The sequence below is a fragment of the Amphibalanus amphitrite genome, unplaced genomic scaffold (genome assembly GCF_019059575.1).
Source record: "Amphibalanus amphitrite isolate SeventyFive unplaced genomic scaffold, NRLGWU_Aamphi_draft 000209F_arrow, whole genome shotgun sequence".
Lineage (NCBI taxonomy): Eukaryota > Metazoa > Arthropoda > Thecostraca > Balanomorpha > Balanidae > Amphibalanus > Amphibalanus amphitrite.
The window spans coordinates 716,118-737,180 of record NW_024881704.1 but is presented as its reverse complement, the minus strand read 5'-3'; the positions used below and the strand labels follow the sequence as shown (position 1 = coordinate 737,180).

General features: G+C 51.3%; 1 protein-coding gene across 7 annotated transcripts in view; it reads left to right on the top strand.

Annotated features, from left to right (window-relative positions):
* The window catches only part of LOC122385114 (atypical protein kinase C-like), a 120,873-nt gene that overhangs the window by 33,556 nt on the left and 66,254 nt on the right, over window positions 1-21,063 (top strand). For all 7 annotated transcript variants that reach the window (XM_043373116.1, XM_043373114.1, XM_043373115.1 and 4 more), the window contains exons 5-6: window positions 10,560-10,610; window positions 18,160-18,245. In XM_043373116.1, the coding sequence (XP_043229051.1) occupies window positions 10,560-10,610; window positions 18,160-18,245 (137 nt within the window). The remainder of the gene's footprint in view (window positions 1-10,559; window positions 10,611-18,159; window positions 18,246-21,063) is intronic.

Genomic DNA, 21,063 nt, shown 5'->3' with positions numbered 1-21,063 from the left:
GATCCTGGATTATAGCGCTTTTCTGATGTAAAACCTTTTTCCTTTCGAATGCAACGAGTTTTACTTTTTCCCAGCCTTCTGACTTGGAATTCTGACCCGCCTTTCTCTTCCCTCCTTCTCCCTCTCCCACCCCCCCCTCTCTCTCTCTCTCTCTCTCTCTCTCTCTCTCTCTCTCTCTCTCTCTTCCTCTCTCTTCATCCCAGCTCTCTGCTGCGATCTGAACTTCCTGACAGAGACGGCTGCCGACCTCAGCTCTCCGACACACATCCGCTGAGTCCGACTTCCGGACCCGCCTCTTCCGCGTCCTCCGCCTCTATTCTTCTCGAACTTGCCTCTTTATTCCGTGACATCGTCTCCCGCCCCGCCCAACAGACCGTCCTGACTCGACCTCGGCTCAAAGGAGGGTCCTGATTTCTGTGGTTCAACTTTGATTTCCGCTCTTGGCCACGAGGAGAATCCTGTGCTCTAATTCTTCTCCCATGTGGCGGTCGGAACATTTTCCGCGGTCCCCGACTTTCATAGTGATATTTATGCGTCTGTTTGCTTTTTAGGACTAGATTTCGAGGACTGGGACTATCTTGAATGAGGTGAAATCTTGAAAATATTGATAGCGTTCGCAGTTCACGACTCTTTGTAGTCCATGACTCAGAATATACACTCAATGCAGTTCATGATCAGGAATTGTCGGAGGATCCTTGTCCTGACTCAGCTGCTGATGATCTCCGTTGCGTCTGAAGACCCCAGTCATCAGATCATGCTTTTCATGTTTCATAGTCTGGTTCATGACTCAAATTCCGCAACTCACGACGCGGGTCTGCAGTTTACGACTCGCGTTCCGTGATTCTCCAGTCGAGGCACGCAGCCATGCATTCCGCCTGCCGACCCGCCGCTGCTGTATGCACGGCGAGTCATCCGATTATTCCGCTGGACTGGCCGGTATTTGACCTAGTTGGGGGCTGGGCCGGTCTGAGGTGATCAAACGCCTTCCCCGAGCGTTGATTAGTTGCGTACTGTGGGGACTTGTTCGGGCTGGCAGCGCAAGTGGGTAGAGATCAGCGCTGAGGCTGAGGTCTATGTGCGCTGTGAATGTTTGTTGTGGCTTACCATTATGTCAGATCATAGACCTCTGTATACAGAGGTCTATGGTCAGATTTAATCATTCGATGCTTATTTTACTTTGCCTTGAAGCATCAGTCGTCACTGATTCTTCCTCTAACAAAACGTAGCAAATGTGAGAAACAGAGTTTTTCATCCATTTGGCATCCATTTGGCTCCGTTTTGGCAAGCTACCCCCGCTCGGCCTGCCCGTGCTACCCGTGCCGCTCTCCGGGTGTGTTTTCTGGTCAGCCGTTTGTCGCGTGCCGATGCCCGCGATAACCATCCACCGGTGCTGACACACGACTGCCTCTCGTCTCTGACCGTCCGCCGCCGTGCCGCGGCTCGGCGTCCAGTGCGCCTCTGTCCTCTGACAATATCCGGACGTACCGAGCGGCCGCCGGCGCCGCGCCGAGCCGCTTGGTAAGCCGGCTCCGGTCAATGGGCCGTCCTGTCGCACAGCGCCGCCGCGCCGCCGGGCGCCGAGCGGCCGCTCAGCACAGCGCCCGGCCGCTCTGCATGCCGAGCACGTCCGCCGACCTGCAGCGAGCGGCTGCCGTACCGGGCCGGGTAGAGCCCAGCTGTACCGGGCCGGGCAGAGGCACAGCCGACCTGCAGGGAGGCGGCGGCTGTACTGGGCCGAGCAGAGCAGAGACACAGCCGACCTAAATCTAAACCTGCAGACCTAGACTAGAATCTAGACCTGCAGGGAGCGGCGGGCCGGGCAGTCTAGAAGAGGTGGGCCGGGCAGAGTCGGGATATACCGGACCGGAGCAGAGGCTAGGAGAGCCGTGGCTGTACCGAGTCGGGGCAGCCGCGGAGGCGGCCGCAGAAGAATCGCCGGGCTGTACCGGGTCTGTTCAGGTACCGAAATAGCTGACCTAAGGCAGTCAATAGGTATAACCAATGGCACAATGACATAAAGGTGTATGTCTTGGCATCTGTGGCTGTTGTCACCCATACCCGTGTCATGACATAGATTCGGACAAGTTTGTGTTCGGCGCCTGTACCTGCCGAAGTTTTAGACTTCTCTCCATTGAACTCATATCGCCTCCACCAGCCGTCCGCATTAACGATCGTCCTCCGTATGCCAGGCTTGTTACCGCGAAGAAAGCGCATCATTGCGGCGTTCAGGCGCGGCGGAACATTTCCGTGCCGGCGACGGGGAAGAAGGGCTGTCGGGGCACCTTTCCGCTTTGCGTCCCGGTGCCGGGGCGGCCTTTGTTCCAGACCGGAACCGTGACCCGCGCTCCAGCGCGCCCAGCCACCGTCTGACTGGCTGAGATGAAAGAATGGTGAGAACCCACTTAATGTGCACGCTATCGCCATTAAATGGTAGGTGGAAATTGGAATAATATCAAAGTATCAGAGTGCATGGGGACGGAGCAACATCAAAGGATCAGAACGATTCAAAGCGACTGAGTGCTCTTTCCAAGTCTCTCGGTATATTTTTTCATAATATGCTCAGTTGAATTATTATCGCAATTACTTAGTTTACATTCGCCCTTCTTTGGGCTGGATTTTTCCGCTCCTTCCCAGTGCTGCCGCCGCGGTGAACTCAACTATTGATACGTTCGCCGATTGGAGTAACGGCTGCGGTCGGGTCGGAACGCCCCATCCCGGGATCGTGTCTGACGTGACGTGGGCTGTGTCGGAAACGACACCGGCCGCCGCACGATTGGCCTGATTCGGTTACCGTCTCCATCCGCCGTCTCATCATTTCTTTATCTGTTCAATATGGGGGAGCGTCATGCCAGTGTCCCGGGCTGGCACGCCGCGGACCTGCCGCCCGGAATCGGGACGATGCCGCGTATTGGGTGATGCAAGAGTTATGCCGCAGTGCTTTTCTCGTTGGGAGTGCTCTGCATTCTGTGTGTGCGGAACGTATGACTGAACGGTTCTTAGTGTTCTGCACGTTATTCTGGACATCACTGATCACTGTCTGCCATGTAATTGGTAAAAGGGTCTGCTTCGCTATATTACAGTTGTCATCCGGGTTGAGAAGAGGCGTATTGTTCGGTTCGCGGGCGCTGAAAAGAGTCGGACGGGAGCAGATGAGAAGCGGCTGCCGCCTGCCTGGAATACCGGGTCACCATTTAGTGTGACGCGTGTGTGTCTCCGGTAGAGAGATTATCGTCTGTGAATTGGCGCCTGCTAGTGTAAAGAGGGATGAGGCTGATGGATTCTTCATCCAAAGCGCTTGTCATATGTCGAGATTAAGTTATCAATTAAGTTTTGTCAATAGAGCAGCTAACAAGTTATGATATTACAGGTGTTGAGACAATTTTCAGCACCTCTCATATTTTTTATGCATACTCGTATTTTGCCTTTCCAAGTTTCCACTGTGAGTGTGCTTACATTAGATTTACCATAGCTTAACGAAATTAAAAACACTGGCTGTCCTTGAGCTCAGCTTCAGGCTGAACGGAGCTGACGAATATAGGTAACTATGGCCTGTTTGTCGGTCTCGGTATTAAGTAAAATTGACCCTGTGTCGAAGGCACGGTCGACCTGGATCCGTGGCGTGCGCGAGTGACGTTACCCGAGCCTCGTCTTGCCCTCTAAATTATGCATAGGCTGCGATGACACCGCTGGAAAAAGTACGGATTCTAAAGCTAAAAACAAGTGCAGTTGAAAAACTGGAGGTCTTTACTATTCAGCAACATCAAATGTGCAAGTGAATGTGCTTGTGCATGCGTAGACTGTTTGCTTGATTTCCTGAACACTCTTGCTAGCTCCTTGCCGACTGCTGAAGGATTTTCATTCGAAATTAACACCTTGAGCATGATCATCATTTTTGTGCTAAAGTTACCTATACCATTCGTGTTAACTAATATACGTCTGTTCAGTATATATTAATTTTTCCTATTGCATTTTTCCGTAATGCATTTTCGTAATTGCTTCCAAGTTCAACGCGAGGCCGAGGATATATAAGGCCACTAAAAAAAGTTAGTTTCTGCTTTCTTCGGTAACAGCGACAGTGTGTGTAATTTTATCCGTAACGAATCTCTGTGTTATGTTATTCTCCAATACCATCGCCGTTTGTCATGGGTGCCGATTCGATTGTCGGACGCGGTGGTTCTATCTCGGATGTCTATCACAGCAATTTCTCCGCCAATAACGCCGATACTGTCTCGGGCGCCTAGGGGCACGGTCGGTGTCCTCCGGGTGTCTGGGGGTACGATCGGTGTCCTGCGGGTGTCTGAGGGTGCAGTCGGTGCCCTCCGGGTGTCTGAGGGTGCGGTCGGTGTCCTCCGGGTGTCTGAGGGTGCGGTCGGTGCCCTCCGGGTGTCTGAGAGTGTTCTGGGCGTCTGCCGGGTGCCTGAGGGTGCGAGCGGCATCTGCTGGGTGCCGAAGTGATTAGAAACAGACACCCGCCGAACAGGCTATATTGAGTGGTTGATGCCGGATGATGGGAACGAGTGTAGCAAGAGCAAAGGCTCACCTTCACAGCCATTTGGTCAGGCTGGGTCAGGTCGACTAATTACGTGGTGGGGTAGATTGATACGATGGTGCATTTTGGACTAAAGAATTGTAGCTGACTAGACTTTGCATTTAAAGCCTGTCTCATATGCTCCGCGTAGTTCAATGATATTGCGCATTTTACACGCTTGGGGGTACATTTATCTTGTCTATTGCATTTTTATCGGGACTTGAACTAAATTATGCGTGATAGCAGTACCTGAGGTAAATACGTTGCCTTATTATCTTGCAAAACTTTTGTTAAGCGCGGCAGGGGAAATCCGCTGGCTTGCAAAGAAGGGACATTTTCAGTGGTCGACTGAGCACACTATGATGAAATATACTGGGATCGCCGACCCTAACATGATACGTTCCCGTGGCTGGGCGAATGGTGCTAAATGGGCCGTGGCGTACACTCGATTATCCGTGAAATGTTCCTTGATGAACCGGGTCGTTGTTAAAGATAGACGGGACGCGGTCATAAGAAATGATAACCCATAGTAAATACTAACTAGCGGTATTTAAAAAGATTTCGTTGTGCTAATCAACTACCTAACACTAGGATTTGAAAATCGTCATGTTTCATATAAAGATGCTTGCATTCATCACTCATGATATTGAATATATAACCAATACATGCGTAATGCCATATACTATTGTATCGTCGGCTGTGGTGCAGTACTCCTTGAATTCGTAACTTTCCCAGTAAGGCCGTGACGTCAGTGTTACCGTGTGAGTCCTGACCCATTCGTGAAGTGTGACTATCCCGTTATGCTACGGTGGCACCTCGTGATCTATTCGTGACACCTCTGTGACCATCCGTGACTACGCTGTGACAGGCACGAGCTACCGCTCGTGTCTGTCACGAGGGGTAGCTCGTGACCGGCACCTACTCTTCTGAGCAAGTGTATGTAGATGAGTTCGCCTTCTCTATCTTCTGCCAACATTTTATTTTGCCACGTACTACGTTGTTTTCTTTTACATTATCGCGGCTTTACGGATTTCCGTTTTCGAATTTCCGCTCATGGGTACAGCGAGTGGGAGGGTCGATCTGGCTTGTTACGTGCTGTTTCATTTGAATGGCTATGTTCCTGTCTTGTGTCTACGTGGGCGATGGTCCTCGGTCGTCTGAATTTCGTCTAGCCACTGATTTACATGAAACTCCTATCAAAATCGGACGTGAGGCCTGATGTGCCGCCAGGCCCTACCGCTGTTCCAAACAAGGTCGCCTATGCCTGGCGGGGCTATGCAATCTGAGTCCCTTATCGCCGATGTTTGATTGGTGTTGTCCTGTTTGGACTGTAGGATGCCTGGCAGCCGATGGAAGGATTTATATAATTCGCCGTACCTTTCTGATGCCAGCAGAGTGCTCGGCCCTTTCATGTCGCCACACTGGTTTCGGCGCTCAGTCGTGACTGCCATGTCTTACATAGCCGCTGTGACTGCCACGTCTTATATAGCCGCTGTGTTTCGAGGAAATCACATGAGGTTGCCCGTGCTCGAAACGACGGCACGTCGTTTTAAGTGCAATTAAAATATACTAGCCTCTTTTCCGAGGTCACTAGGCTACATTTCTGCCGCATTTCAGCATCGAAGAATTAGCAGGAGTGTTCCTTCTACCGCATAGACCCCCAAAACATGCAGAATGGCAATGTGACCTTGCAATTGAAAGCTCCTGAAATGGCAGCGCTCGCTGCCGGGTCCAAAATTACGACGAATTCCGTTTATGACGTCATTACATACCACTTGCGTCAGCTGGTGACGTCACGGTTGCCGAGCGACATTGCTGGACGGGCCAATGAGACTGCGAAGGGCGTCATGGCGGGCCGCCTCCACTGAGCACGGGTTCGGCGAGCCGCTCTGCATGGCGCTACCTCCGGCCGGCAGAACGCCGCGAGCGTGCAGCACACAATTGTTCCTGATGCAGTCATCTCGTCCGCGGGGAATCTGACGATTCCTGGGAAAACTCCATATGCGCTGCAAAAGTCCGTCCGGGCCGGGCGTGTCCACGGGGAAGTTTGCCGGCGTTTCGTCCGGCGCGCAGCCGTGCATGTAAATTGGGCGCAATGTGACGGCTGGAACGCCGGCTAAATGCTGGCCGGAAATCTGCACGGAAATTTACCGGCGGACGTGTTTTCAGCACTGCCGCTGTAGCTCCGATCGGGCCGACCAAAGCCGACTGTCATTTGGCGTTGGCGAACTAATCTATCTGAAACGTACTCTGCGTTGGATCTGGCAGCGGCATTTGCCTTTGGAGAGGGCTTGTTTGCGAGTTCGTCCATCCCATCAGCAAAACAATGTTCCAACTAACGACTACCGCAACGGTTGATAAGGGCCTCTCCTCCCACCCGGCGCCTCTGACCAGTTCAAACTCCAACAGCGTCACCGGCAAGCTCGTGACAGGCTGCGGCGTAAGCTGACGAGTGACGTTATTGAGCCCTGGGGATCATCTTGGAGGTAACCCTTCTCGTACGGCCGGTAATTTGTCCGTCGAATGACCTCACGAGAGCCCACGCAACCCATAAATCCGTGCTGTTTTGACGCCAATGTGCGAGAGCCTTGCTTGAAGAATGGTTGGTCGTTAAATGGAAAGGTTTTTGCTTCACGGGAAATCGATGTTTTTGCGGGCTCGTCGTTAGCCTGAAGTGACACTCAGAAGCTTTGAAAGACGGGCGACGATCGAGAGATATCTTTCAGAGCTTTTCTACGAGTGGGGAGGCTAGTGTGGGCTATAGAACTCCGCAGTCGTGAATTCAGTAGCGTTGACAGCTTCGTGCAGATCTCTCTGATATTGGAAGACATCAAATTCCACACAAAGGCCTTGCGCAACTGGCTTTTAGGTGGTGACAGTTGATTCGTATCTTGGTCGTAAACAGTGTATTTAGGGTATCCTCTGGGGAATACTGCGTGGTCCACCGCCCACTGTCCGCCTCCAACTTCACACCGCCCACCGCCCACCGCCCACCGGGGCGGGTCCGTGCCCCATCGATCGAGCGGTGCCCAGTCCAAACTGGGGCGGGACGCGACACGCCGCTGACCTCAACCGGCCCTCTGAACGGGCCGCTTGGCCTCTTTATCGAGTTAGGACTTGTTTGGAGAAGTTGGCTGGCCCTGTTTATAGCCAGGCGGCGACGCTGACTATAAACAGACTGGACCGGGGGGGGGGGGGGGGTGAGCGGTTGGGGCAATGGACTCGAATGTGTCACCTCCTCGACGGCGTCTTCCCGTGGCCTCGTCACCCCCGGGTCCGACCGTGGGCTCCATCGAAAATGTTCAGATTCAACGCGTAGCTAGTAGTGACCCGCTCATGCAAGGGGCGATATTGCCTCTGATGCGAAAGGAAGGGAGGCACCAAGGGACGTTTCTAGTGATGCACAGGCAAAGTCCTGGGGTGTATTTTTTTTGGGGGGGGGGACGGTGGTCATTGGGCGGTCAACACAATCGTCAGTGACCCTGCAGAAGAGCGTACCGTAAAAGGGTAAGATCTTAGGGGGCTAAGAATCGTACCTTGTGTATTGTCAAGTTATTAAAATCAATGCTACAAAAAAGGAACAAGAAATTCAAAACAATCTACGCTACCAGCCTGTAAGCGTGCGGTGCCCCCGTTTCGTCTTAACTCTGCTCGGAGCGCTCTTCACCGGCGCAGAGTACGATCGAAGAGCGCCGCTGCGGCTGTCATCCGACAGGGTTCTCGGTGTGACAGCTCCAGCCGCGAGACCAATTACTGGCCGGCGGCCGGTGCCGCGGATTGATTATAAATCCGCCGCTAGTTGGCCGGAATGAAACGGTCCGCCGCCACCGCGTGAAGGTGGCGGTTGGGGAAGGACGGATATTTAAAATGGAAACTGCAGTCGCTGGAAAAGCGAATCAGTCGGCTTCGATGTTTTTAGGTGCCGTATGTTTTTATGATGGTATCCACCAGCTGCATTATTGATTCATGCATGAAAGTTTTGATGGAATAATTTCGCCGAGTTGGAACACGTGGGCTTCCAAGTGATCAGCGCTGCACGGTGCTCCGTTGCCATCCGAGTCATGCCGGGTTAGCGCTGAAGGCTGAACGCGTCTCTCGACCGTCGTGGCGGGACCTGGGGCTGGGTCACGGGGTGATGCACCAGCCAGAGAGATCAAAGGCGCCCACCGCCTCGGGGAGAAGTGGATTGGACTGCCGGGCGCCGCGGGCTCCAGTAATGATCGGAGCAGGCGCCGCTGCCGCACCGTCGTCGCCCATTATCGGGCGGGGGCGCAGGTGATCTGTGAAACCTACAGCAGGGCCGACCCGGTGCAGAAATGTGTGTGATAAGAACGCGTCAAAACGACACTTATAATCCACTTTTTTTGTAAGTCATCGCTGGAGGGTTTTTATCAAACATGAAATGATACATTTTTATCACCTCTGTAACTAAAATGACCATAGAGTCGTTTTCGTAGTTGCATCCACAGCATCCCCTGTAGATGCTCTGCATGTTCGGTCGCTGTTCATATCGCTGTTTGTAACTCAAACCTGGGTTCCTTGTAGGCCTAGGGAGATGGCCTCTCTCGGCAGTTCTCTTCTTTTGGTGTTGTGTGGGCAACTACCCCGCCCGTGAAGCGTCAAGCGTCCCGTGTATGTGATGCAAAGTTACCACTCTCCTCGCGATTAGAAATTGTGTACCCTCTGAATCGACTAAAATAACATCTCGGGACGGTAAATAAATCATGTATACAGGGTGATTTTTTTTAACTGTTAAAAAGTAAACGTCAATGGTGGTCCCTAAATCGAAAAATCGCGTGCAAAAAAGCAATGCACGTGATAGATAAATCTGGGACATTTTGTATGGTGTCATGATTTGTCCCTTTTAACCGACGGCCTCGGCCCCAATGGAGTCTGAAAATGTCCCACCAATTGGGCACGCATGGTCCACCGCCGTTCAGTAAGGAACGACACAAAACGATGATTTTGAAGCATTGAGGCAGTTCGAAGCATTGCGATCATCAAGGAGATACCTCAGAAAGACGTTAACTAATGCACGAACAAGCTTGTAGTCATAAATAACCTTCAAACGGTCTATCTGGCATATGTGCAGCCTCTGAAGAATCAGTCTTCAGGGAGAAAGAAAAACAGCGAATCAGACACCACCAAGGCCGCCAGTATAAAAATCCTCGACCTGCCCTCCCTAGACTTCTAGTTTTTGGACCCAGCTATGGCAGATATAACAAGAAAACATTGGAAATATCTGGCAGAGCTGAAAATAGGCGATAGGAGCCTTTTCAGTCCGCCTAATGAGTATGGGAGTCCATGGTGCTGTTCAACACGTGCTCAGGCGGGCTGATTCGTGTCGGTGAGAGAGGGGGTAACTTCAAGCACAATTAAAATACACGATAGACGTTCCTTCACATCGTGTCTGCATGAAATCAAAATGTCCCAGAATGCTCGTCATCCTGGTATATAATTTTGCAATATATATTTGCATTTTAACGCAACTAGACCTCATTACTTTTTAACAAGTAAAAAAAATCACCCTGTATAAATGCCGAGTCTTACTAGATTGCTTGGTATTTCTTGCTTCTTTCTTGACTGAACTGCAGCTGAGTCGCCAAGCTTTGATGTTACGGAATTATATTTATTCCTCAGTTCTCTGTTCGCGTTCCCTCTGCCGCCAGTCCATTGTATTATGTTGTATTCTCGGGTGACGTGTTCGCTGTGCGTGTCGACGGCGCCGCCGTTCCCTGTTATCACGGTCTGCCTTGGGCTGACGTCCGTGACGTTACGCGGTCTCGTGTCTGTTTTGGCGCCTGTTGTGTTCCGCCCGGCGCCAGCACCGGGGCTGATCCTCCCCTGCGTCAGCGCCGATGCTAACCTTCCCCCTGTGCCAGCGCTGTAGCTTGCTGATACCCTCTATTCAAGAATCCGCTCTGTGCTGCCTGTTAACTGACGCCCCTCTTTGTTCTGTGTTGCAGTGTTTGCCGGTGTGTGGCCTAGGTCTGTTTCGAGTTAGCTAACTCCCATTTATTCTTTGTTGCAGTGTTTCCCGGTGTGCCGCCCGCCCCGGGGATGCCATGCGCCGGTGAAGACCGTAAGTACTTACACAAACGCTGCTCGTGTGATGTCAGTAGCGGCCGGTAGCAGCTACGGTTAAAAGCTGATCCCGGGAGCGACTGGTAGGAGCACCTTGCAGAGGTGGTTGGTGCTTCAGTCGCTGCCTCAAGCAATCGTTAGATTATCCAAATTCAGTGCCAAACTTTGAAGTTTTGTTAGGTCTGTGATTCTGGGAAAATATTATAGCCTTTATCTTTTCAATTTATAAGCAAAGGAGCTGTTAATATCCTCCTTTCACCAACTTACCACAGGATTCTTTCATGCGAGAGAAGCCCCCTGCGGCCGGGCGGCCGGTGCTCTATAACCGGGCGCCGGGGGTGTCTGGGCGATGCCGTCCCGTAATAATCGTCTGCCTCTATATTGGCTCTCGGCTGACCTCGTTGGGACCGTCAACGAGTCCATGCATAACGCAGGCCGCGACGAGGCGACGGTGGCGGCAGACGACGGCGGACGGGCCGGGGGGAGAGGGGGGGGGGTCGCGGAGGAATGGTTGGCGAATGGTCGCTGTCGCGAAGGGACGGGTTCGGGTCTCGTGTGGTCCAGGCCGTGATGCCAGGAGGGCCTTGCGTAAAGGGAGAGTGGGAATTCACAACGGGTGTACTGATCAGACTCAGAAGAGATGCATTTTCTTTACACGTGATAAAAGACGGATAGGCACACAGCTCCTTGTGAGCAGGTTGGCCTTTGCCTTTGCCGCCCGGCGCAGAGGTGGAACTTTTTGTTTTTCATTGGGGTTGTAGTTTGCCGGAGCCCAGGGTATACCCCACCAAAACCCGAAAAGTCCCCGGATTCGGCCCACTATTTTTCGGGAGGGGCCCACATTTTCATTTACAAAAAAAAATAAAAAAAAATAAAAGTGGTCCATCTCCAGGGAGAGACGGCTGACCCTGTCGTCCCTCCATTGACTATGTGCCTGGTTGTAGGTACTCGGGTATCGCCAGTCGCCACCATGGTCGTGGCCATAGGCGGCGGAACGGGGAGGGCACCGGGGAACCGTGCCCCCTTTGATTTTGGCATTTAAACATTAGCCCTATGGGCGTTGCATGGAAAGAATGGGATCAAAAGTCGACAGTGCCCCCCTTAATTGAGGGTGTTCCGCCGCTAGGTACTGGTCGTGGCGATTCGGAAACGGTAGGTAAACGCCCAAAATCACAGTCCCTATGAATACTTGTTTCTTTCCACATTTGACACAAACATTACTCAGTATTGGAGCAGGGCTCTTTCCCTACGAGTAACAATTTAAGCCACTCGTGGCAATTGACAACGAAGACCTAAACAGGGATACGTTATTTTTAGACTAAAAAACTTAAAACGAGTCCATCTTTGTATATTAATGCCACTGTCGTCTGGAATACGTCTATTACGGAAACGGGTAGTATAAACCGGAATAGTGACTGATCAGACATGAGATATTTTGCAAACGAGGACAACATACCGAACACAATGCCGCAAAGGAACATAACACTGGATCTAAATTATCTCAACCTGAGGAAACTAAATAATAAATGCCACAGCCTTTTCATATCACCGAATACTTCAATTAACTAGATGATCTTCTTTTTTTCAACGAGCAAATGTATTATGCATTGTTTGGCGAATCGTAAACAAAACGCATACTCTTCACAGCCACGATGGCTAGGAACACATAGCGGCTTGTTTGTGTGCCCCTGAGACACTGAACGTCACCGATTTTCAGCTAAATCGAAAGACCCCGCCGTTTACCGTTAAAATGTTAGTTGGCCGTTAATTCGTTAACGGTGCAAAATACCACCCCAAAGAGGTACATTTTCGGAATCAGCGCATCGAGGAGGCCCTGCATACCGATTTTCAGCTAAATCGAAAGACCCCGCCGTTTTCCATTAAAATGTTAATTGGTCGTTAACTCGTTAACGGTGCAAAATACCACCACAAAGAGGTGCATTTTCGGAATCAGCGCATCGAGGAGGCCCTGTATACCGATTTTCAGCCAAATCGAAAGACGCCGCCGTTTCCCGTTAGAATGTTAATTGGTCGTTAGCTCGTTAACGGTGCAAAATACTGCCTCAAAGAAGTACATTTTCGGAATCAGCGCATCAAACAGGTCCTGTATACCAATTTTCAGCTAAATCGAAAGACCCCGCCGTTTCCGGTTAAAATGTTAATTAGCCGTTAACTCGTTAACGGTGCAAAATACTGCCCCAAAGAGGTACATTTTCGGAATCAGCGGATCAAGGAGGCCCTGTATACCGATTTTCAGCTAAATCGAAAGAACCCGCCGTTTCCCATTAAAATGTTAATTGGTCGTTAACTCGGTTACGGTACAAAATACCACCCCAAAAAGGTACATTTTCGGAATCAGCGAATCGAGGAGGCCCTGTACACCGATTTTCAGCTAAATCGAAAGACCCCGCCGTTTCCCGTTAAGATGTTAATTGGTCATTAACTCGTTAACGGTGCAAAATACCACCCCAAAGAGGCATATTTTCGGAATCAGCGCATCGAGGAGGCCCTGGATACCGATTTTCAGCCAAATCGAAAGACCCCGAAATATGCTGCTGTGAGGCTGATATTCGTTGCTGCTGATTTGACAGACGTCGCCAAAACCTTGCATTTGTATCAAATGCGTCATGCTGGCTTACATGTGACGTGCATGTGACTTAGTTTGCATCGTTTGCATTCTGTTCGCGAACCTGTCAGTAAAGATTATCAGCACTAATTATCGCACAGGATTGGTGTTTACTTTTTATGGTCGTCAACGTTGATTTCAAGTGTCGTCATTTTAGCCAAATATTATTCGTGCTGATTGGTGGTATTGCGCCAACTGACAAAATTGCGAACAGAGTGATATTTCACTTAAAAAATGTATTTGATATTATGATTAACTATGGTGATTGAATGCTACACAGGGTGGAGGCTTAGGTTAGGTTAATTTATTTCTGAAGCTTACTGTTTTGTGTCAAACTTTTCATCTATGCTTATCTCTTTGATAAGCACAACCCACAGGTATGAAATATTTAGTGAGAAAACCCCAAAGTACAGTGGCGGATCAGGATCCAGGGGGGGGGGGCAAAATGGGCATTTGCCCCTCCCAAACGGCATAATTTTAATATTACGCCTATGGACGAGGCATGGAAAGAATCGATAAATTGTTATGGTTTGCCCCCCCCCCCCCAAACTCTGAGCTGGATTCGCCACTGCAAAAGTATGATGAATGTTATGATTTTTTTTTGCTTCACACTTTCATGTTACATGTTAATATTTTTTGGAACACTTTCAATATGATTCACTTAGTATGCTTAAGAAGTGTGAAGTGATTGACTTTCATATCATGCTCTGCTCACTGTCTCAGCGGAATAATATGTTCTTAACAGAGCACTTTCAATGTTTTTAGCATCTGGAATTCAAAAAGATGTCCTAATTTATTGATATCTTCACTTTCTTGATATATCTCAATTATCTGCTTCTGTGGGGATACATATTTTGTTCATTTTCATGTGTTTCAGGCTAATTCTTAATTTTCCAATGTTGGGGTTGTAGTTTTGCCATTGGGGTTGTACTTTTAAAAATTGGGGTTGTAGCTACAACCGCCACGGTATATAAAGTTCCGCATGTGGCCCGGCGCCTCTCCCCCTCCCCTCCTTCCACACGCTGCCGGTCTTCCGTTCCCCGCCCCGCTCCCACCCCTCCCACCCTCTGTGGCCGGTCCGGGCACTCGTCCGCCGCGGCGCTCCGCAACTCGAAAAGGATAGCCAGGCGAGAGATGCGCTTAGTGAAGTTTGGCGAGGAGGAGGGCCGGGCCGAGTGCGAGCTCCGGGTTGTTAGCGGCTCTGTTTGCCTCCCAGTCGGCAGGAGTTCACTGAGATTTCGGCGCCGATTGATTTTCTATCGCGAATGCCGCCCGCGCGAGAGAGAACAATGGCGCCCATTAGTGTAAGACCCGGAGCTGTTTCAAATGAGAGCTCACATTTGGCTCGGAGCGTTTTTTGTAGTATTTTAAGATAAGCTCTTTTGTAAAAATTCAATCGAAACTCGATAATCCGCGGGAATCTGTGATGGGTTTGAGATTGGGTGGCGGTCGGGCGAACTGGGGCGCCCAGTAGCTGAAAGCGGAGGTGACAGTTGCGGCGGACGAAGTACTTAAGTGCCGCCGGGCCATCGCTTATGGCTGATGATTCTAGATTTGACGTTGAAAGCCGAATGGCCATCAGAATAGATGATGCTTTGATGGAGGGAGTTACTTTGGCGTTGGTCCGAGCCCGAGGCGCTATGGGGCTACGCCGAAGGCGAGCTGGAAATATTGATTGTCTGTGGCGGGAAAACAAGTCGAGTGAAACTCACTTTGGGCATGATAATTATGCCGGCACAGATGATTTTTACAATGCAAGCGTGTGATTTAGATGAATTATAATGCTTATCATTCGAAGAAGGTAACATTATTTTTTTAGAGATATTCAATGGAAAAGGTCTTGCTTAGCAATGCGCTTCCTATAAAACCTATTGGGATGCTTTGACCATCAGCTGAAACTGGACATGTATTTGTATAATGTAGCGCCTCCTGTTATTCTTTATCTCTACCTCCCTCTCCCTTTCCCTCTCCCTCTTTATCTCTACCTCCCTCTCCCTTTCCCTCTCCCTCTTTATCTCTACCTCCCTCTCCCTCCCCCTCTTTCTCTCCCTCTCCCTCTCCCTCACCCTCTCCCTCTCCCTCTCCCTCTCCCTCTCCCTCTCCCTCTCCCTCTCCCTCTCCCTCTTCCTCTTCCTCTCCCTCTCCCTCTCTCTTTCTCTCCCTCCCTCTCTTCCTCTCTCTCGCCACTCTGGGGCGTTTGGCTGCTGCAACTGCTGCTCGATGCTCCAATACGCGCCTGCAACTGGCGACGCACTCGGAGAAAGGCGAAATAAGACGGAGTTCAGAAAATGTCGGAAGTCGCTCTGTGAATATTCAGATGATTGCAAATAGAGGAAGCAACGGCTCACTGAACTGCAATCTGATTACGTCGCTGAACTCCCCCGGTAAACCCCCACCGACCTTTTGTCTGGTTCGCGACGTTTACAAAGGACTACTTCCTTGTGCCGCAATGCATACTAAGAATGCAGCTGGCAGCTGAAAAGTTCACCCTTATCTTTCTGGCCCGTGCTCTCTCCCCCTGTCGTCGTCTCAGTATAACGTGTCTTTCTTGTATTCACGTTCATACGTCTTATCCTGACGACCGCGAGCACTCTCATCTACATCGACATTGCCTGCTCCTGTCGCGTGCGGCGGTGTCCGTTCCTCCCTGACCGCTCCGGCAATCCGGCCCCGGCCCGTGAGCGACTCTGGGGTCAGCCGGCGCGGTCTCTCACGTCGCGGCCACAGACGGTGACCTTTACAAAGTTCAGTGGCGGCCGGCCCGGCCTGGCGTCGTGTCAGGCTCAGTGGCGCACCGTCAGCTAGTCTCGGTACCGAGCGGCTGCCGGGTCGGCCTGTCCGGCGATCGACCAGAGGTGTCTCACTGGTGGAAGATGTGGCTGGGGGGGGGGGGGGGGGGGAGGAGGTTCGTTGGCGGCGGGGTGTTCACATTGCATTTTTCTTATTAGTTTTTTTTTTATTTCAAGGGTGAACTATCGGACACGATAGTCTTCCCAGGAAGGGACAAAGAGAAGGTAAATAAGGTTGCTGGTTTAAGTTCTTTTAGAGAAGTGATATCGCGTTTTGGTAACGATTCTCGTCTGAGTGTGCTGCGTACGCTTGCCTTTTCTGCGGGTCGCATGAGAAGTTCCTGATGCTCTCATAGCCCATAAGTCAGCGACGCCGGCTTCCGGATAAAACTGACTTTTGAAGTTTGGAATGACTTCTAAGCTTTTGGAAAGGAATTACTTGAAAAAGCGACATTTTTCCTGATCTCACGGGCCGACAAGCGAACCCCATCACAAGGCTTACTATAAAAACGATAGGTTTACTATAATTCTGCTGTTGGTTCATCGATTAGCTGTTTCGTGAACTGCTCGAACTTTGCTGATTGATTGTGTGATTGATTTTGGCCGCTTGAATGTGCGTCACACATGGCCGTATTTGTGCTATGCACGTCGAGCAGGTGGTAGGATAACGGCAGCTGGCGTTCGCTGGAAAGGTCAGCCCTGGCTCGGCCGAGTGCACTAAAAATGGTATAGTCCGGCCGTCAGCGGGGGCTGTCATGAAACTCAATCAACATAGGGGAGAACATTTCCCCGAGGAGTGCGCGAATGCCGCCTTGCCGCCCCAAAAGCTGCTGTCAATAATGACGATATCGTGTGGAAAACGAGCGTTCACGCGAGGTCGTGTTTGTGGTGTTTCTTTGCTGTTAATAGCGTTTTCACCATTCAGGTCAGGAATGCTTTTATGTCGTCCAAGTTGGGGCTGGTCGTTAGGCAGTTTTGACGTCCGTGCTGTTGCGTGCAAGAAGTGCATTAACTTGGAAGATATTTTGTGACAGAACATATGCGTCAATTCTGCAGGTGACAGTTCGTGCAGGGATTGATAAAAAGTGAGCTGTTCTATAGCGATGATCGGTTTAGCTCAATAGATACTTTTTCTGAGTTTGAGCTTTTTACAGTGCATGTACCTCAGTAACGCTGTCGCCACATTAATGCATTATAGTACCTTCCTTCACTTAAGAATAACTTTGTTTTCATATGTCTCTCCCTGTGATTTAGCTACTAACGGCGACTAAACGGGGTCTCTGGGCTGCTGTTGGCAGGCGAATTGGCCTCTTCCGCTACAGAAAATGGCCTCTATTTATGCATAGAGCTCGCCTAGTTGGGGATGACATCGAGCCTTTATGAGCTTGGCCCGCCTCATATCTGCCACCGAACAATAACTTATCCCGGCTGCAAAACAGGTACAGCGAAAATGTTCACAAGATGTTCGGGGTGCGGCGCATATCAACTTGGTATTTTTAGTAGCGGGCATGCCGCTGTAATCGTAGCATCGTAATTTGACTTACGTGGTAATTTTGCAAGTGAAATATTCTTAAAATAGTCATGCAAACCATCAAATTAGAAGTATGAATATAGTATCCCTCAAATAAAACTACACACGAAGTTTCCGGCTCAGCCACCCGTCCCTCTGACCCTGTGTGACCCTTTGACCGTGACCCGTGTACCAGACTCGATCAGGAACCCCGCTCACCCCAGCAGCCGCTTTCCTCCCTCCATATTACTGATGGCCTCTGATCGGTATTCGAGTGCGTCTTGTTTGTCGCCGTGGCGTCGGCGGCATATGCGGCGCTCATCGGCGCCGCATACGAACCAGCCGCAGGGCTCGTCCGACTGGCGGCAGTGAAATGGATGGCCCTGGGCGGGTCGGAGGGCTTCTGAGCTGCAACACTCACTGCCGCCGGCATCGCGAGGGTGTGGTGCTGTGTAGGGTTCAGCCGAGGCGGCTCATTGGTGTCTTGTCACGTCGCCTGCTTCAGTCAGCTCTGTGCAGTCTGTGCACTCCCCATGTGTGCGTCTGTACTGCCGTGTACCCCGCCCCCTTCCAGCCCACTCCGGTTACCCAGTGGTGACGCCGCCCTCGCTCTGTCCCCCAGGAAGCATATATCGGCGCGGCGCCCGGCGATGGAGGAAACTGTACAAGGTCAATGGCCATATCTTCCAGGCGAAACGCTTCAACCGGGTGAGTGCTACTGAACTGAAGATTGAAATGTCGGCACAGCGACTCTAAGTAAAAACAGAGGCATTTCGAAATGAAAACTTAAAAAGTTCGATATTCGTTCCTGCTGAAATGCAGGACAATAATGTTTGATGAAGTTGCCCGGAATCTTTTATTTTGAGGATACTGCGCTCCAGTTCCTGCTTGCTGCTGTGCGGACTTTGCACCCAGCTGTCACCCCCCCCCCCTCTAGGTACCAATGACGTCAGAGCTAAGCTGCGTGGAAGTGGGGGGGGGGGGGTACGAGTGATGTGCCATTCTCACGATACCCGTCAATCCATCATACTTGCTGGGGGCCGCACCGACTCAAAGTGGCCGGTCCAGGTGGCGGCGTGCCTCCGGGCCAGTTATTGATTGGCGAGACATTGCCGCGACATGCCGCCCGGGCCACTGTTTTGGCGTGGACCATGTGAACCGGCCGGCGGCAGGTGCAGTCAGGTCACCGCATAGAAAGACGCAGTGATCGAGAGCGATACAATACGGGCCGATATGTGAGACTTCTGGCTGCATTGGATGCATAAAGTGGATCATGATATACACTAAGCGGTGCCGTTAAATTCATCAAAAGTTTCCGCATAAATAACTGGCAGTCAAGGGCAGTATATTTAGGCGTCTGGAAACTTCTCATCAATCTTCGGAAGCAAACGAAAAGCCATGCATTTTGTATGATACTTTCATCATTTAAATTTATGGAAGTAACGTGACCTTCGTTCTATTGCAGACATTCGAAGAACGCTCCATCATTGCCACCAAAATAATCGTTTAAGGCATTTGAAATCACTTGGGTATATTGGCTGCTTCATCGAACCTTTTTTGCTCTCGATTATGGTCTGATTTATCCCGTCATTATTTTATGTTGTTGCATAATATGCTTGGTAAGCATAGCATGCTTTATGAGTCCTTATTTTCTTAGCGTAAATAAGGTAATTTATTTCCTTTCCTTCCTTGAGGATATTCGTGGCTTCATTGTTTGGGGTATCATTCCGTGTCGAAATTTGTTTGATTTTACCCCATGCAGGCCATTACTGCGCCGCGCGAATCGCTCTTGGAATCGCTGCTGATGATCGGGTGCAAACTATAAAGGTCTGCTGGCAGCCATGTCGCGCGCATTTTTGGCTCCTCGGCGACGCGCTGGGCACGTTTGGCGGTGATTCCGGCTAATTTTCCGCCATTGGCGACCATTATCCGGGCCGATTGGCCGGCGTCCCGCCCCCTTGTTAGCGCGTGCCGGCCGGCGAGTGATGATGTACCCAGGGCCCTCCCTCCCCTCCGCCCGTCCCCGCCCGATCTGCCACGGTCGGGGCAGACCCTGGCACGAGGAAGTGACCGAACTGCGGCCCAGGAAGGGGGTGCAGCTGACGAGGACGACAGAAAAGAACAGGATAGAAGAGTTAAGAAGGCAATAGAGACGAATTATATGATGCTGAGTAATTTTTGAAACCAATTGCTGAAATGTCACACCGCGCAGTCACACTCGACCAGGCACCTTGTGAGGACTGCGGTGACCTCTAACCGAGACAGGTGACCTCTGGCCAGGGCAGGTGACTTCTGACCGGAAAGGTGACCTTTGACCGCGATAGGTGACCTCTGACTGGAAAGATGACCTCTGACCAAAGCAGATGGCCTCTGACCGATACTTGTGACCCCTATCCGGAAAAGGTGACCTTTGACCGGGAGAGATGACCTTTGACCGGGAGAGATGACCTTTGACCGAGAGGGGTGACCTATGACAGGGCAGGTGACCCTAACCGGGTCCGGTGACCTCTGACCGATTCAGGTGACCTCTGACGGGTTCAGGTGACCTCTGACCGCGACAGGTGACCTCTGATGGGGTCCGGTAACCTCTGACCGCGACAGGTGACCTCTGATGGGGTCCGGTAACCTCTGACCGCGACATATGACCTCTGACCCGGTATGTCCCCGCGGGCGGCGCGGCGGCTGAGCGGCCGACGGCGGGCCGTCAGCTGAGCTCTTCGCTGCTCCGACGATCGATGGTGCCGTGCCGGCGGCGGGGTAAACCAGGGTACACAGCGTACTGGCCCGGGTACTGGGGTACTCAGCGTACTGGCCGGTGTGCCAGGGTACTCGGTGTACTGGCCGGGGTACCAGGATACACTGCCTTACGTACCGAGTGCACTACATAATACATGTCGGTTCTTTGCATACCGGATAGGACATTCAACCATGGCACCATAGTGCATCAATGCAAAGTGGTTTATTTTTGATAATTTTCGTCTAATTCTGCGTTGTTATCAATTGTGACTACACTTTCTATTTGTTGGGATAAATTTAGAGGTGCTGCGCAATGCGCATTGAAGCGCTATGGTGAACAACATTCCTTTGCTCTTTATGAGAGCGCAGAGACGTTTTGGAGCGGCGCTGTCTCGCCTCGGAACCCCTGTCTATCTATTCATTCTGGAGTCCATCTAATCAAATCGTGTATCTAGTATCTATCGTCACCTGAAGGATGGAAGCGATCGGCGGTGGCGGCTGCTCCATTATTACTGTCTGCCCGTCGCGACCCACGGGCCATATCACCGGCACCCTACCGCCTGTCCTGGGCGTCTGTCCGTCCACCCGGCCGTCTGGCGCGGCACGGACGATACCGCCGGCACCTACCCCCTGCCGGCCGGCGGTCATCACCGGGTCATCTGGCCGGTGGTGACAATCACCGCGGTCACCGGTCACCAGCGGCGGCCAGCGCCACATATTACATTATAGATTCCATTCAGTGTCGGCGGCCGACCGTCCGACCGGTCCGCACACCGCCGGCCAATGAATA